Raw genomic sequence first — 18,253 nt, 5'->3', positions numbered from 1 at the left:
AGGTGTCACACAAGAAACATCTCATGAAGAGTAAAAGCAAAGAGCTCTCTCAAGACCTTCGCAACCTTATTGTTGCAAAACATACTGATGACATTGGTTACAGACGCATTTCTAAACTTCTGAATGTTCCAGTAAGCACTGTTGGGGCCATAATCTGGAAGTGGAAAGAACATCATTTCACCATAAACTGGCCACAACCAGGTGCTCCTGGCTGAAGTACTCCAGATTTCTGACAGAGGAGTGAAAATAATTATCAGAAGAATTGTCCAAGAGCCAAGGACCACTTTTAGGGTGATGTGCAGTGCCATTTGTCCTCCAAACACAGTGTGTATTATGGCATCCAAAGAGTTCAATTTTGCTCTCATCTGACCAGTCTATATTCTCCAAGTATTTCACAGGCTTGTCCAAATGTTGTGCAGCAAACTTTAAATGAGCTTCAACATGCTTTTTCTTCAGCAATGGAGTCTTGCGTGGTGAGCGTGCATACAGGCCATGGCAGTTGAGTGCATTACTTATTGAGTTCTTTGAAACAATTGTACCTGCTAATTCCAGGTCTTTCTGAAGCCCTCCACAAGTGGTCCTTGGCTCTTGGACAACTCTTCTGATAATTATTTTCACTCCTCCGTCAGAAATCTTGCGAGGAGCACCTGGTTGTGGCCAGTTTATGGTGAAATGATGTTCTTTCCACTTCCGGATTATGGCCCCAACAGTGCTTACTGGAACATTCAGAAGTTTAGAAATGCATCTGTAACCAATGTCATCAGTATGTTTTGCAACAATAAGGTTGCGAAGGTCTTGAGAGAGCTCTTTGCTTTTACTCTTCATGAGATGTTTCTTGTGTGACACCTTGGTAATAAGACACCTTTTTATAGGCCATCAGTTGGGACTGAACCAGCTGATATTAATTTGCACTGACAAAGGGCGGGATTGCTTTCTAATTACTGATAGATTTCAACTGTTATCTTGGCTTTCCATGCCTTTTTGCACCTCCCTTTCTTCATGTGTTCAATACTTTTTCCCTGTGTCATTTCACATTATTACACATCACTTAATTTCTGAACTTATTTGTTTTGGTTTCTTTGTATGTATAGATCACTTGGGTTGTTACCAACATCTGGTGAATATTTCATGTCAATAGCACCTTTGGAAATATATTTACTGAGAAATATGGTGACGTGTTCAATACTTATTTTACCGGCTGTATGTCCTAAAGGTGCTGTACGGCAGCTTCACGACATCATTTGTCTTCACTATGTGAAATCTTGGCTGGTATTTGTACATCGAGTTGAGAATTGTCTGCAAATCAAAAATTAACTTAACGGTTATGGTGAAGACATGAGCAAGAAAACATCAACATCATATTCAATTCAACACTTCATTACTTCATTTCAGCAAATCTATTTCAATGTTTGAGAAACACTAGAAAATACCGCAAAGGCCCTCAACTGGCTTTAAAACAGATTGCCTGACAGCATCTTGGTTATTATTATTATTATTAATATTATTATTATCATTATCATTATTATTATAATTATTACTATTATTATTATTATTACTATTATTATTATTATTGTTATTATTAACTGAAATTCGTTACATTTTTCAAAATTAAAATCCAAACATACAAATCCATGCTTATCGGACATGTTGTTGGTGAGTTTCAGTTTGTGGAAGTTGACCACTTTGGACATCCACTGCTCGCCGGTGGCCGGGCTGTCCGGGTGGATGTACATGCGTTTGGGCATCTCCGGGTCCGCCTTGCCGGCCACCATCCAGCGGGAGTTGTGAAACTTATATCTGCAGTCATCAGCCGCCACGATGTCCATCAGGACTATACAGCTCTGGAAAAAATTAAGAGACCACATCAAAATTATCAGTTTCTCTGGTTTAATTATTTATTGGTATGTGTTTGAGTAAAATTAAAAAATTTGTTTTATTCTATAAACTACTGACAACATTTCTCCCAAATTTCAAATACAAATATTGTCATTTAGAGCATTTATTTGCAGAAAATGACAACTGGTCAAAATAACAAAAAAGATGCAGTGTTTTCAGATCTCGAATAATGCAAAGAAAACAAGTTCATATTAATTTTTAAACAACACAATACCAATGTTTTAACTTAGGAAGAGTTCAGAAATCAATATTTGGTGGAATAACCTTGATTTACAATCACAGCTTTCATGCGTCTTGGCATGCTCTCCACCAGTCTTTCACATTGCTGTTGGGGGACTTTATGCAACTCCTGGCGCAAAAATTCAAGCAGCTAGGCTTTGTTTGAGGGCTTGTGACTATCCATCTTCCTCTTGATCACATTCCAGAGGTTTTCAATGGGATTCAGATCTGGAGATTAACGTTTTGGTCATTTGTCCCTGATTCCAGGGTGGTGCCCCGTTTATTATTAATGTTTATTGATAATCTTTATTAATATTAATAATTATATTATTATTTATTCATTATTTTGCTAATAACCAAAACCTATTAAGTAGAATCCCTACATAATGGTGCCCCGTGTGAGGCATAGTATTATTGTTGGCAAATGTTCACAATTGTGCAATATTAATTTTCAGCATCATTTTTAGTCAAAAACAAAAATTTCATATTCCATTTCTAAACAAACCAAAAGTGTTTACATTCTACACCACTAGTCTTCCACAGGAGTAGAAGTCCAGCTGTACTTTTAAACAAGTACATTGTGGTTAGAATTGTTTATTTAAGAGATTTTGAGTATTAACACTTTACAAGCCTTTATGGTGTTAATTTTAATAATTTGCTTTTGCTGCTAATTCAAGTTGACCTACGCTGTAGAACTTGAGAGAATTTTGGTTCAGCATTTGAATACCACGTATTCAATGCAATCTAGTCTAGTTGTCATATTTTGTTGTTAATCTAAGTGTTCCTTTAATGACACAGCGTGCCACCGGCCCTGTGTAACATAGAGAGCTTGTACCTGGCTGTGTAACTGCCAAGCATTCCACAGCCTGAGTTAAGATAAGAGCCACAGTGTGCTAAACAGCCCTGTGATATAAGTTTGCACCCAGCTGTTACTTCCACGTGTCCAGCTTGAGTCACCTTTAAGAAACATCATCACAACTGTTACTGCCGTGCATTTCAGTTAGTGCATGTTGTGTGTAAGCAAACTTCTTTTGTAAACCTTTGTTTACTTTACTGGCCTTTTGTTGATGCCCACTAGAGTCACTAGTTGGTCCCTTCCTCCACAGGGAGCTACCCCCCATAGTGTAGGTGCATTGTTGTTTTGCTAGTGTACCTCCCAAACTACACCACAAGGTGTCTGCCAATGCAACACCATAGCCAACAACAATTGTTTTGTTTTGTACTAGACATCCTGTTTAGTTTCACCCTCCATTCCAGGTATAACAATGGATAACCCCTGTGTAGAGCTTTTTATTTCTTCCCTAGCACAGAGCTTAAACCCTGGCTGCCCTGAACTCATCAGCAGGTTGAGTTTCAGTGAGTGCAGGAAAGAAATGGAATCGCTCCTCACAGACAGGTGTGATGCGCAGACCGCATCCAAAGATTCATTGTTAAAATGCTTACTTCGGATTTTTCACAGGCAAACCAGTCTTGCCATTCAGAGTAAAGCAGCCCTGGAAAAAGAGGTAGATAGCCTAAGAACGCAAAGTGCTGATCTCCTCCATGAAGTTCAGTCAGTTGATAAGAAAGCCATGCGTTACTTAGAAGACCTGCATTCAGCAGAGTTAGATCTTTTTCAATACAAAGAGAAATTGTAAGGGCTTAGATTAGAACATCTTGCCCCACCACAGTCTGTCAGTCACTGTGATTCTGGTTACTCAGATTCACTCTCCTCACTTGATGAGAGGTTAACTCCCTCTCCACTCAGAAGTGAAAGATTTCCAACCGACTCAAAGTCCTTGGGAATGAAGTCAGCTCCTCAACCTCCACTGAGAGAAAGAGTGAACAGCTACCTGACTACTTATTGTTCTGAAACTGAAAGTGAAGACACATGTAGTTTATCTTCAAGAAGATGTCCTGCCTCATGTTCTTCTCAGCCACAGAGAAATTACACTTTCCTCTGTGCTCCTCCCTCCAAATGTTCAGCCTCCTTTCCACTCTGTCACAAGGGTGATGACAGCTGTCCAGCCTCTGCCTCTCAGCCAGAGAGAACTTTAGCATGTGATGCACCAGTGCATTGTAATGCTAATTTAGTCTTGCCTTCAGCAGAAAGGACCCCCCGGGGTCCACGCCATGAAGTGCTGGAATTCATAGCTAAGGACATTGAATGTTTTGATCCAGGCAACTGTGATCAACACATTGATGACTATTTTAAGGAATTAGATCACAATCTAATTGACTTAACACACGCCACCCAAAGGGAGAAAGTTAAACTTGTGTGGAAAACCAAATAACAAATAACATACTAAAATATGACATTTTTTTATGGAATACTATACTATGTCTTTTATAAAAAACTTTTATGGTATACTATATTATTATTTTTTTTACGCCATTTTTTGCTCAACTTTCTTGCTATTTTTTATGACACTAAGAGCTTTATATTTTCACATATTGCAGTAGACTTCCTCTTTACCACGGCTCATTGCATGAGTCACATCTTTTACACACTTTTATTTATTCAAATTATTTTCCTTCTTTCTGTCCTTTCAGAAGCAGATCTCATAATGGAGGACAATATTCATCCGACAATTTGATTACGATTTAATTCAGATTGACACCTTAGTATTAATATTAACGCTATTGACAAGTAATGCCCCTGACTCGGTGCCCACGTAGCAATCACTTTCAAAATCATCAAAATGTCTGCTGACAAAGGCCCATCAGTGTTGCACTTTACATTATCACCACCAGAGAGCACTCTCTTCATTCATACCCACCCAGCTGCAGTGAGCCTGAGCTGCCTGTAGTAGGCTGACACACATCAAGTCCATCACATTAACTCATTTGGTCTCATCTGGAGTTTTAAAGTCATGTAAAAATATAATTTCATACTGGAGATAACAATTTTTGACCATTTTCCTACAACAGTGTATTCACTATATTGAAATAAGTAAACACAGCACTAGTTTATTTACTCTCAAGACAGACTTTTTACTTTTTTGTAAAAGCTCAAAACTGGACTACATGACCTCTGGAGATGGGCTGATGGTGCTGCTGGATGGCCAGGCTGTGGAAGGACAACTGACTCATGTGACCGGGTGTCTCTGGAAAAATGTGACTTTATTGAGTGCACACATAGAAAGTTCAACAACGTATATTATGAGGCTGATGGAGTCCTGCCAGGGACACTGCAGTCTGTTCTGACCTTGATGATCAGATATGAATCTGGATGCAGGATTTTCCAATTTCCCTGCAGGCCAAGATCCATATCACACGCTGCTGTGGAACGGGTTCAGATCCATTTAAATTTGACAGATCTTAGTTTACAGGAATCCAGATGTAATCTTTTTGCTGTTAATTTCAAAAGAGCAATCTTGACTTGTACTTCACTTTATTCTAAAGACATTTGATGTTAATTAGAAATCACATGACTGATCCAATGATTGATCTCTGTTAGAGCTTGCACCATGCATACAGTATTCATACAGACCAGATCCAGCTACTGGCATCACTACCTGGGGAGAAGGGGACCCAGATAGTTGTTAATGGACCCACTCATTAACCCTTAACCTTAAAGAAGATGCACGTGATTTAGAGATGCCTCTATGAAGTTTGCCAGCTGCCATCTGTTTCCTGACTTGTCATGTCCATGGTATTATGGGTGAATATCATACAATGTAGATGTAGTATTCATCAAAACATGTGTTACATATGTACATGGAGTCTAGGGTCTGAACAGATGTGACAATATATTAACAGAGAACACTGCTGTGTTTCTGTATGTTGGCTCTGCAGATTGAGACCAGCATGTTGTCCTGAACGGGCACAAGCCCCCGATAACACTGCAATACCGCGTGCCTACCGGGAGCCTACTGGGAGCTAAGCAATCGTTCCGAACGGCCGCGGCTCATTGACTATCTTTGGAAATGACCTCCACAAGGTATATTTCACTGATGTCTCTGAACGCGACTAACAGTGACCTGGGTGTTTTTTTAGTGATTTGGGGGCCCCAGGCAAACTTTGTCTGGTTTTACCTTTCACCCTCTGGACATGGCAGTGATAGAAGAAGTAGGCTGCTCAAAACATTTTTTTTACATCATGAGTTTTTTTCACGAGTTGATCATATGTATTGTATGTAAAGAAACTACTGACTATAGCTGCTAAATAAATGTAGTGGAGTAAAAAGTATAATATTTACATATTATTTCTAAGCATAAATTGAAAAAACTCACAAAGTTAAGTTGTACCTCAGTGCAGCACTTCAGTCAATGTAGCCTATTTACTTAAAGGGACTATTTGTAACTTTCAGAAATGCTTCTTAACAGCGACACCTGTGGCCCTGAAATCAACGAAAGTCAGCGTCGGGCTCGCGCTTGCTCGCTCTAAATATACCTGAACGAGCATCGCTCAAAACAGTGAGGCGACACACGTCAGCTAAAACCACAATATCACTCTATATTTCAGCTGCTTGGCAGTAATGTTAGCTGACCAGACGAAGGTCTCTCCATGAACATCATTTAGATCTGATCCTAGTGTTAGCTTTTCCTGCCTAAGTGCAGGCTGAAGCAGCGGGGCTCTGCAGCGTGTCTCCCTGCTCTCTCCGCCCGCAGCCGGAGAGAGCAGAGGAGACACCGGCACCCGGTCGGTAACGAGAGGGTAACGTAACTCTCTGAAGAGCTCCGTCACTTCACAAGACACGGGAAACCTCTGTTGGTCTGGAGGAACTGCAGCATTTCTTTCTGCACAAACGTCCCCTGTGCATTCACTATATATTCTCAGAGCTAAACTAACTCTTCTGCAGTGTGGAGTGAGCGCGCGTTCACGTCTAGAGGTGGAGCGAGACAGCGAGGACGCGCACGCATTCTGAGTGAAGGAGAGCAGGCATCGGAGACGAGGCTCCAGCCACACGTGAGCGCGCATATGCGAACGCGCATGTGTGGCGACCCGCTACATTTATACGCTTAAAAAGTTACAAATAGTCCCTTTAAGTTACTTGAATGCAGTTACCTTCCACTGCAGCTGGGTGGTTTAATATATAACATGCACAATCATAGAGCGTCATATTCGCCAAACCTGTATCTTGAATGTAAAATCTTAATCTGCAAATTAACTTGTAACTTTAATGAACAGCTACATTGTTTTCAATGAAATACTGTAAGTAGAATCTAAAACACAAAATGGAAGTAAAGTACCTCAAAATTATACTTCAGTAAATGTAAACTGTTACATTTCCATACTGTGAATTGTATGTAATGTAATAAATAAAACACCAGTAGTGAAATCAGGAACGATATTGTTTCTATGCTGATGATACGACCTGATAATTATCGCTCATTTATGTATATAAAAAAAAAAAAAAGAAAAGTTAATGCAATGTCATCAGTCATTGCTCCTCGGATGAAAGCTGCTCTGGGCTGTTAAGCGGCAAATAACATGAAAAGCAGGAGCTTAGTGAAATAACGCTCTGTGTATACTAGTCATCCAACATTCAATTTGCACTTAGCTGCCAAAACAAACAGAGAAAATACAAACAAAAGGAAAACTAATGGAAGCTGAAGCGTAAAGGCTGTTTTGCACATCAAAACACTCCTCATGATGATCTAGTGCGGAACATTACAAATGAAACTCCCCTAACAGCGTTTTGCTGTTGCCTGGGGATATCGTAATCATGTTGTAAATATGTAACACCACACATGCAGAGATCCATCTTTCTTTGTTCTGCCATGCTCGTGCACAAGCCCTCCCATCTCTGCAACAATTCTCCCCCTTTGGATTAGCTTCTAATGTTTGACAGTCTGTATATTTATGACTCGTCCTTCAGCCATTCTTGGGTTGTTTTGTATCTATTCTTTGTCTTCTGTGCAATCATTCCTAAGTTGCTGTATAATATCAAATGTGTCAGAAGAAGTGATGTTTTCTTCATATTTCTACCAGATCTTGGCCATCGACGACAGCTCGAAGATGAAGGCTCGAGCTGCATTAGCGAACACACACACGGCAGTTTTTTTATTGACGCCACGTGCTGCAGCACAAACTGGAGCATGGGGATGATGCCTGCCATGCTGTCTTCTCTACCGCAAAACATGGGCTTACAATCAGCGGCCCTTTAGTTGAATGCTGAATTCTGAACCTTATGACTCCATAAGTATTGCAGTGTGCGTGCTGAGTGTCAAAATTGAGTGCCTGGTGACCTAATTTCTATGTTTTCTTTCGTTATCTCTCACCTCCACACCTCCCTCTCTTCCCTTCTCCTCTTTGTTGCTGTTGTCTCATATTTTATGATGTGTTTAACGTTAGATCAAGATGCCAAAGCTCAGATGAGAGATTTACTTTTAATTTCCCCTATTGCTCTCACCATGTATTCTCTATTATCTGCCATGGACATAGTACACAAGACCACGGGACTGAATCTCTTGTTACTGACAGACCGGTTTGAACCAGCCTGAAGCTGAAACTAACCGGGCGAGCTCTCAGTTCCACATCCAACCTCCCACAGTAAGCACCATTAAACCTCCCTGAGCTCATAGGGAAAAAACAGCTGATAGACTTCCTCTTAATCTGTCTAGTTTCATGATTATTAACCAACACTGATGCATATGGACTTCTTTCTTTATTGAATGTTCATAGAAATGTTTTATTAAAAATATACACATCATATAAGTAACTGTTGCTTTTGAGCTATTGGTTTTGTTTTTACTGCCCAGAAACTGGGATCGGCTGGCAGGAATAGTCTCTTAAAGCTACTCCCCAATTTTTCAGTCGGTGTCACCGCAGTCTAATAAATGTCTAATGACGGTAAATGAGAAGTGGTTTATTTTGTATAAGTGGTGTTTTCCTCTCTGTCTCAGCAGCAGTCTGAAAGTGTCTCAGCCTGTCGGTCACGCCTCTTAAAAAGGGATGAGTCAGTTTCATGGTTCCCCTGTGTCTGGTTTGGACTGACAGATGTGGCGGCAAGTGCAAATAAGTCCTTTTCATGTAATCTGGACAGAAGTCACACTTTTGAACCTCTCTGCCATCTAATTATAAAGTAACGGATATCTGTGTGTCTGTGTGTGTGTGTGTGTTTGTCCTTCACATTCACACTTGGCGGTAGTATTTCTAGGGACCCACGGACATGCAGTGTTGAAGTTGGTGCAATTTAGACATGCGACACGTTCAATATTAATAAACTTTGAATACACCAGCGATAGCGCTTTGTGCTCTTTACAGGCCGTGGCTCATTGAATGCAGTTCACTTTTACTGCTGGATGCTGGATATACTGATGCTACAACCAAACTCTTCTTCAGCAATTGTCCCTTTCCGAACAGGCACTGCACTAGTTTTTCAAAATAACACAAACGACAGGGAGGCCCGAGGATCAAAAGGGACGAATTCAACCAAACTGTTTTTTTTTCAGGTAGAATTTACCTGGGAAAAAAAAGAAAAAAATCATAGTTTGGTCTGTACATCTTAATTAGCTTTTAAATTAACACTTCAAGCCAATAGTACCAGAAATATCAAATTTTGGGGAATACACTTATTTGCTTTCTTGCCAATAACTGGATGCAGCTGATTATAGCACAAAGACTGGAAACAATTAATTTGATTCATTAATCGTTGAACAAAAAAGCAATACAAACCCCCAGAGTTGACACGTGAGTACACTTAGCAGGACATTTCCTATCAAAGGCTGTATTGTCTCAGATTTATCAAGACAGATGACTTGTTCATCAATTCAGACTTGCGTGTTTCTCCCTCCGGTCTCTCCGATATGACCTTGCCCTCCCGCCACGATGAACAATGGGCCCCGCTGTCGACCGGCTCCAGCACTTTCCTTTACCTGGCGCTGGACCAAACCCCATCAATTCATGTGGCTCTCTGTTGTACTGTTAACCTAATGCGGGGTCAGCGCATTTGACCATCTCACATCCGCCCATTTATGTCGTACAAGACTGTGGTTGAGATGGAAATCTCCCAGTGTCTGAATAAATAAATTAAACATTTTCATTTCATTTATTTCAATTATGTATTATTTTACAAAACAAACTTGAAAAATTGTGTGAAAAAAAAAAAATCAAATCAAGTGACAGCATACAAACGACCACCTACAAACCTAATTCTTCAATATCAAATGCTGTTGAATTATATTATCACCTTTTCCAGTTCAGTCAGAGGAGCATGAGACTATCGCCTGGCTCCATAGAGACTGTTTCTGCTTCCAGTGTAACAGGACATGAAACACACTGAGTCACTGCTTGTTTGCTGCTGCAGTGTTATGGTGACCCAGTCAAACCTAACGGTATCCTCCCTGCCTCTCCACCTCCACCCTCTGACTCTCTTGTTGCCATCCGCTGTATTACCATGGAGACAGTCCGGTATCTGAACTCCTGCTAAGCTATCAGCAGCAGGGCATCCAGGGTTACCCCACCCATGGGTGGAGAGCGCTCTACTGCGCTGCAGGCTCAGCTAATGATAAACAGAAAACAGTAACAGTGTATAAGGGCATGTGTGTTTTATAGGTCTCCATGCTGATCTGAGCTTTGTACTGATCAGGGTATTCCTGTGTAAATAGAACTCGGTAATTAACCATCAAGCCTCTGCAAGATTGTTATCATGTGTTTTGTGTGTAAATTAAAGCACTTAGTTCTGTTTTACATGTTGCAGGAATTAGTTCAGACCAGGAAAACTTTAATACAAAATGCAGAGTCTACCGCCACGCTAGCGCCTCTCTACTTCGGCATAGTGGCACTTTGAGCTAAATGCTAATGTCAGCATGCTAGCATGCCCACCATGGATGTATAAAGAGAACTGGATACAGCGTTGGAGGGAGTGTCTCGTTCATTCCTATGAAAGTTTATCAGTGGTGCATGAAGACAAAATGGCTCGACTATTAAAGTACCCGGATCTTCCGGTGATCTTCCGCATCCATTGGGCCCATGGAGCAGGCGCAGTAGCGTCCGCTCGGTCACATGACTCCGCCACGAGGTCACAACGTCACGCTGTCGTCACGCTGTCGTCACGCTGTCGTCACGCTGTCGTCACGGCTCGCGAACTCTGCCTCCCAGCCCTCGCTCCAGCCTCGGTCTGGGTCTCATTCACATGAACGGAGGAAGGGAAATAACTCTCGATTCAGCTATTAGTGCATTTCACAACTTTTAGTTCCTAATGATTTAAATGAGAGTATTCACACTGGGAAGTTGATTCATGTCAAATTAAATGATCCTCTGAGTTACAGACATAAAGACAGAAAGTGAGAAGAGAGAAGAGAACAAGAAAAAGTCATTTGGGGCCCAATGGCATCATGTGACGGACATGGAAGTTGTAATACCGACGTTTGGCCAATACGAAAATTGACATCAACGACCGGCGCTCTTCCTGGGGGGCTTGATGCCCACAGTGATTAATGCTTTAGCCTGTTAGCATACTAAGATTTCCTAATTAGCACTAAACACAAAGTGTTACTGAGGCTGATGGAACATCATTAGTTTTGTCATAAACCAAAATATAACTTGGACCCAATGATGGCCTGAGATGAAAAGGCACCCCAGGAGGCATTAGAGGACATTGTATATCTGTAGCAAGTTGTACGGTAATCCATCCAGTAGTTGGATTCATCCTGTTGGGAACATGAATGTCTGTACAAAATCACCAAGGTCATCTTCTGGGAAACATGTCTTTAGCTGGCCTGCATTCTTTTTGGTCCAATAGTTGTTGAGATATTTTAGTCTGCACCAAAGTGGTGGACCGACTGACCGGCTTTGCCATCCGTAAAATGTTTTATGTTGATGTTATGAAGCATTTATATACAGGAACAGTGCTCATATTAAATAAGATATGTGCACAACAACAAAAGCTCTTTCAGCAGCCACCCTGTAGGCCAGTGACCTCAATATGATCCACCTGATCCAGCGGGGCCTGAACACGCAGGCACGGCTCTGCATCCTGACCGGAGAGCATCGAGTGGACAGATGTACAGTAGATTTGCCCTCGGGGCCCCCGTGGTGCAGCCAGCCGTGAACCAGGCAGCAGTAGCCGGATTGAGCCGGTTCAGTGTAATGGTGCCTTGCCTTGGTGGGTTCAGCGCTCAGTCATTTAATCTGCATGCACAGGCCGGTCTCTGGGCGGGGGGGCAGATCAAGTGAGGGAGGGAGGAGCCGAGGAAAGAGGAAACATGAACTCCGCTTTGCGTGCAAGTGTTAGCGCCGCCTGGTCTGTCGTGGCTCTGATGCTGCTGCTCACCCAGCAGGTTGTGAAAGCGCCACTTTGTGCAGGTTTTCAAAACAATTAACTCGAGCTGGTTCTCGTTTTAACGGCATTCTACGTAAGAAATGAGCAAGACATGAAAACAAACGAAGAATGCTTTATGAGGCAGCTGTATAACTCAGGCAGTATGTTAATAAAGTGTATTTTTTTGTTCTTTGTTTGATGATTACATTGTAAGACAGTCCAAGCCATGCTGGGTTTATAGTCTGCTTGTAATGTGTCATGATGTACTTCAAGTAAAATGTTACCCAGATCATCCTTTTCTGGGAAATCTGACCCTGATTAGCAATTTGGAACTATTATTTTCAACTCTTATTTACCATAATTGGCCCGTTTTTTATTGCTGCAGCTGGGCCCCCTGCTTGCACAACGCACTTGATACTACAACAAAATGCTCTAATAATATTGCTGCGTTTAGTGAGTCAAATTTGACCCGACTTAATGTCAGGTAATCAGACATAACACCCACACTGCCGGTTAAATTTGAGTAATGTTTACCGGCCACCATTCTGAATCCTGCAGAACCTGCCTTTTCCCTTCAGAGACACACCTACGCAGAGCTGTGTCCGCTGTGTCAACTGACTCTCCGTCCTCCCCTTCATGTGCTAATGTTACATAAGCAGCCAGCGATGAACAGACCCGCTGGGTGTTCGCTGCCAGCAACTATTCCAGTAAGGTCCTTCAGTCCCATATAAACACTGGTCCAAAGAAATGAATTGTCTTACTGTAACCACAAAGCCTGAGGGGAGTCATTATCCATCATTATTACCAGTGTGCATGTTATCGTGCTATGAGTCATTTAATACTGTTTTCCTCCATTGAAGGTTGTAACAGCTGTTAGATTGTTTCCCTGGATCACCTCCAGTGCTTCTTTTTTATAACTGTACTTAACTGGAATAGTTAAGTTGGACTAGTAGATTTCTTCTCAGGAATTGAATCAGTGTTTATATCTTCTCCATAATCCTAATAAGGGCATGTCAATATAGCATTATGTATTCTCTGGAGGGACAAAATGATATGAGATGTGAACTCAAAGGTCAAAGTCTCAGCAGAGCTGTGAACCGACTGTTTCTGCTTACCTCACTGGGATAGGTGCAGATTACACAAGAAAAAGAGCAACAAACAGCGCGTCCATTTTAGACCCTATAACCTGAAATCTGCTATTCATCTCCATCAGTCTAGTATTACAGAGGATAGTTTCTGTACATCTCATACTGTTTCAACAAGCACCACTGTCCAGAGGTGTTCCTATTGGATCATTTTTACAAGCTTGATTTGTATGAAATGTTATTGCACTAAACATGTGTTGTAATGCTAATGCCTATATAATTTGTACTTGTTATGACTTTATGTAAAAGAACAAGGGAAATAATAAAAGGCTTCGGAATAATGTAGATAAATCTGCTGCCTTTAAAGGAATAGTTTGACTTTTTGGAAGATTGATACCACTCTAAAGCTACACAACAAATAGCACACTAACTTCATCGTGTTTGTTTGTTACATAGAAAAACTGGTGTAAAAACAACAAGTTGTGTTTCACAAGAGGTCGTGTCCTGGACTATTTCATGGCTCAGTGTTTTCTGGCTGCTGCTTTGTGTGTTTTTCATATCTTCATAAGTTTTTATTGATTTTTCAAGAAGGTTTTGGTACATGGCAACAAGAAGAGCTTTTTCATTTCAGGGTTACAGGAGGGACACTATTACAAGACATGGAGTAAGAAATAAAAACAATAAAAAGATAAGTTAATTACAGTCAATAATAATAATAATGATAACTATATAGAGAAGTGAGAGATTCAGTCCACAATGAAATACAAAGAAAACATGAAGTTACAGGTGATATCTGGCTACTCGCTTGGTAAGGACCCGTTGGTGTCACCCAGGTTTACAACAAAACTACCTGGTGAGGGAAATGATCGCGGTTTGGGTTAAAACAACTTATGTCATGTACGTAAGTTAAGTAGTTACGTACGTGACGTAAGTTAAGTATGGTACAGAAGTTAACTTACTGTACATACGTAACTTAAAATAAGTCAACGTTGAGTTTTGAACACAGACAGCGTCTCCTGGGTGAAAGTCCTGTTTTTGGACCCATCTATCCACCCAGTCCTCCTCCCTACGAGGACTTTGTCGCTCTTTATACTACGTCGTCATCATGGACAGCCGAAGCAGTCGCTCTGAGTGTCTGATATTGCTGTGGAGGGGTTTACATTGGAATTAGTTGAAATCCTGGTTCGTCTCATGCAGATGCTAAAGGGGGCCTTGTGCATCGGTATCAGATGCAGAGCGGCGTGACAAAACATCTGTATTTGATGACCTGGGTGTGAGATGGGTCTGACATACACTCATAGGATGTAATCTCTACCATTGCATCTACCCAATCTTTCAAATCCTGAGCTTTTTAGTAATTTTCATTGCTTCAGAGCTAATTCTGCAGGCTGTAATCATACCTACAATAATAAACAGGCACATTTTGATAGATTTGGTCTTTGGCCTTTGTCCCCTCAACAAAAAACAGGAGTCAAAGAGATTGCTGAACCAAACCAAGGACCCAGGACTTCCATAACTTTGACCCAGAAGACAGTGGTATCGATCTTCTCAGCAAGAAAACAAATAAACATGTTTCCCAAGACGTTGAACTATTCCTTAAAGCACAGCATAGCATGAGACACGAGGCTAATTGCTGTCAATTTATCTATTTTCAAGGTAGACGCTGCCTTCTTGACCCCGGGGCTATTCTGCTGCTGTTGTTTTCGTATTCTGAAAAGTAGTACCAGGGTTGAAGACGTGTCTTAGCAGGTAGTAGGTTTTTGTTTTTTTAAATTCTGCTATGACTTTCTGAGGACACCAGTCTTAATTATGTGCTAGTGTTGGATAAAGAATAAAGGAAACAGACGTCTCACACTGTTCAGCAACTTGTCGTGCATTAGTTATCAACTAGGTCTCACAGGACTTCTATTATAGATAGAGAATATTGGCTCATTGGTCGATATTAGGCTCCATATCAAACAGCACAGGCTGTAAAGCTATTTATGTCTGGCTACCTGCTGCCTTATATAACTTTCCTGTTGCGTCCCAGACAGGGAGCGTCATGAAACATGAAATCAGTTGGGAACATTTCAAAATCCATTCTTGTTTTTAAGCTGAAGGATTACTAACCTCTTCTTTTAGTTTAGGACGTCTCACGAAAGAGACAAATAATTGTCGAGGCGGTTCAGAGACGTGTGCTATCAAATTTTATTGCCTAAAGTACAGTACAACCATAAACAAGGAGGCCTAGGAGGGAAACACAACGACATTGGTCTAGATAGATAACGCTGAACGTTGACCGTGTTACTTAATCAAGAGGACCCCTTGGTGCAAGTCTCAACATGCTGCCTCCTCTTCTTATCTGTGTGACCTGGACGGGCCTATTTTAGGGACATTTGGGAGTGTGGTTATGTCATTTGAGCCAAATGTTAAACATCTGCGGAAGGCATCTTATCTTTAAGGGATACATGAGGGAGTAAACTAAACTGTCTCCTGACAATTCCTCCCATTGGGGAAAAAAGATGAGAGAACTTTGACCCCCGGTTAAATTTAGTGTCCCCTTTGTTATAATGAAGCATGAATGCTTGGTGTGGACAGGAGGACAGGGTCAGCAGCTCAAGGCTCCACTCTCTGTCTCCCTGCTGATGTCTCATTGTGCTCTGCATGCCTCCCGTGCCGTGGGGACATCTTTGGGGTCATAAATATGCTGTTACCAGCAGCCGACACCTTTTTCTTTTCTTTATTTTTTGGGAGGAAGTGCCGTGTCTGTCTCCAGTCAGAACTGCCATGCCAGCTTGAGACAGTCAAGGTATCCTGTGGAGACATATTGTTCTGACAGACCTGGGTATTGTTTCACCTCACACTGAGCAAGAATCTTTGGTTTATTGTTCAACTCAGTCAGAGAGGTCAACAACACATGCCGGGAATACTGTGCTCTGGAGGAAAAGATACACTTCCTGGGCCACTTATGGTCACTGACGGTCTTTCTCCATATAAGGGACGATTGTGGTCACACTCGCAGAAGGGACAGTTTTTTTAGGAAAACATGAGACTGACAGTTGCTGTTTATGAGGAGATTTGCCTCTCGAGGGGGAATGCCTTGCAGCCTTATCAACTCAGATCAGCTGGGCTGCATGGGCCCGGGTCAACTCCACTTGTAAACACAACTCATAACACCCACACCGCCCCCACTATCTGAAGGCCAAAAATGCAAAGCACATATTTTTAGCCCTGCTTACATGAAAAGGGAGATATAATCTTCTGTAGCAGTTTTGGGAACAGTAAAAAAAAACACTTTTAGTAACCTGCATGACTAAAGTTGATTCAGTGTAAACTTCCTCTACAAGACTTCAGAAATAGATGGTAGTGTGAACACGGAACAGAAGGTGCTGTGTATAGAAAAGGATTATTAGAACATTATGACTAAAGACTACGTTTACGTCAGAGCTCCAGCCTGAACTCACTCAGTAAACACAGAGAAAACACTAACAAACTGATTTATCTGACTGTCGGTTAATAATAAACTGGTAACTGACGACATTAACAAATGACTCAGATGAGCCCAGATGTCGTCTTGAATGCCACATCTGGATCCTTCACATGTCACGTCCCTGGTAATAACATACATCATACAGATTACACACATCATCATACATTAATAATGTGTATATTAAGTAGACCAGTGTTTACTTGAGTATTTACATTTGGTGGTGCGTTAAACTCCACTACAGTTCAGGTGCACATATTGTCCTTTTTACCTCACTGATGTCACTATTTCAGCTATAGTTCCTAGTTACCAGTTACTAAATTTAGTTCCTAGTTACTAGTTATTTTGCAGATAAAGATTTAACAAATAAAATACACTATGAGTTTATTATATGATGTTTAGATTGAACCACCAAACAGTAAATAAAGTACTTGAATTTAGCACCTTAGCTTATCTGCAACAGTAAAAAAACTGCTTACATGTGAATGTGATTTCAAAATACTCCTGCTGGTTTACAAAGCATTAAATGGTTTAGGGTCTAAATACATTTCTGATCTTCTGCTATGTTATGAACCGTACAGACCTCTCAGGTCATCTGGATCAGGTCTGCTTAGTGTCCCCCAGAGTCACAACTAAACATGCAGACGCAGCGTTCAGTTTTTATGCACCAAATATCTGGAACAAGCTCCCAGAAACCTGCAGGACCAACTCCAACTCCAACTCTTTTAAATCAAAGCCTAAAACTTTCCTGTTTGCTGCTGCCTTTTATTAAACCAGATAATGATATTATATACTACACTATAACTTTACTCTTGTGTGTTATATTCTATTTTAGCTTCTATCCTAGCTTTTATTTTTAGCTTGTTTTTATTTTCTAATCTTTAATGTTTTTATGTTTTTATAACTGTTTTAAGTTGTCTTAATATTCTTTTTCACTTTGTCGCAATGTTCTTGAATGTTTATGTAAAGCACTTTGAATTGCCTTGTTGCTGAAATGTGCTTTATAAATAAAGCCGCCTTGCCTTAAACAATAGAGAGAAAGATAGACACAGAAAGATGGTGTATTGTGGATATTTTGTAGATTCATTGTTGAGCGTTGAGGTGTCTGCACTGTTACTGGATAATATGGAGAGAAACTGGACATTACAAATAAAAAAAATGCATTTTCTAGTCAGTGAATTCAAACAATACCAAACAGTAAATAAAGTACTTGAATTTAGCACCTTAGCTTATCTGCAACAGTGAAAAACCTGCTTACACTTGAATGATAATCCAATAATAAAATAATTCATATGGTGAACACGTCCAGGAGAATTTCTTCTCCACAAAGAGTTTGATAATTTAAGTATATTTTGTTGATAATACTTCTGTACTATAATGGTGTTTACTGTAAGTACA

The 18,253-nt window shown here is 40.8% G+C and overlaps 1 protein-coding gene across 1 annotated transcript; it reads right to left on the bottom strand.

Annotated features, from left to right (window-relative positions):
* Nucleotides 1-1,191: 1,191 nt before the first annotated feature.
* LOC119493231 (T-box transcription factor TBX3-like) lies at nucleotides 1,192-5,187 on the bottom strand. The gene is made up of 3 exons (XM_037778383.1): nucleotides 5,122-5,187; nucleotides 1,626-1,841; nucleotides 1,192-1,296 (listed from the first exon to the last, which is right to left on the bottom strand). The coding sequence occupies exons 1-3, from the start codon at nucleotides 5,185-5,187 to the stop codon at nucleotides 1,192-1,194; spliced, it is 387 nt and encodes a 128-aa protein (XP_037634311.1).
* Nucleotides 5,188-18,253: the final 13,066 nt, after the last annotated feature.

Source organism: Sebastes umbrosus, chromosome 8 (assembly GCF_015220745.1).
Source record: "Sebastes umbrosus isolate fSebUmb1 chromosome 8, fSebUmb1.pri, whole genome shotgun sequence".
NCBI lineage: Eukaryota > Metazoa > Chordata > Actinopteri > Perciformes > Sebastidae > Sebastes > Sebastes umbrosus.
The sequence above is the reverse complement of the archived record's forward strand: the minus strand, read 5'-3'. Positions and strand labels throughout refer to the sequence as shown.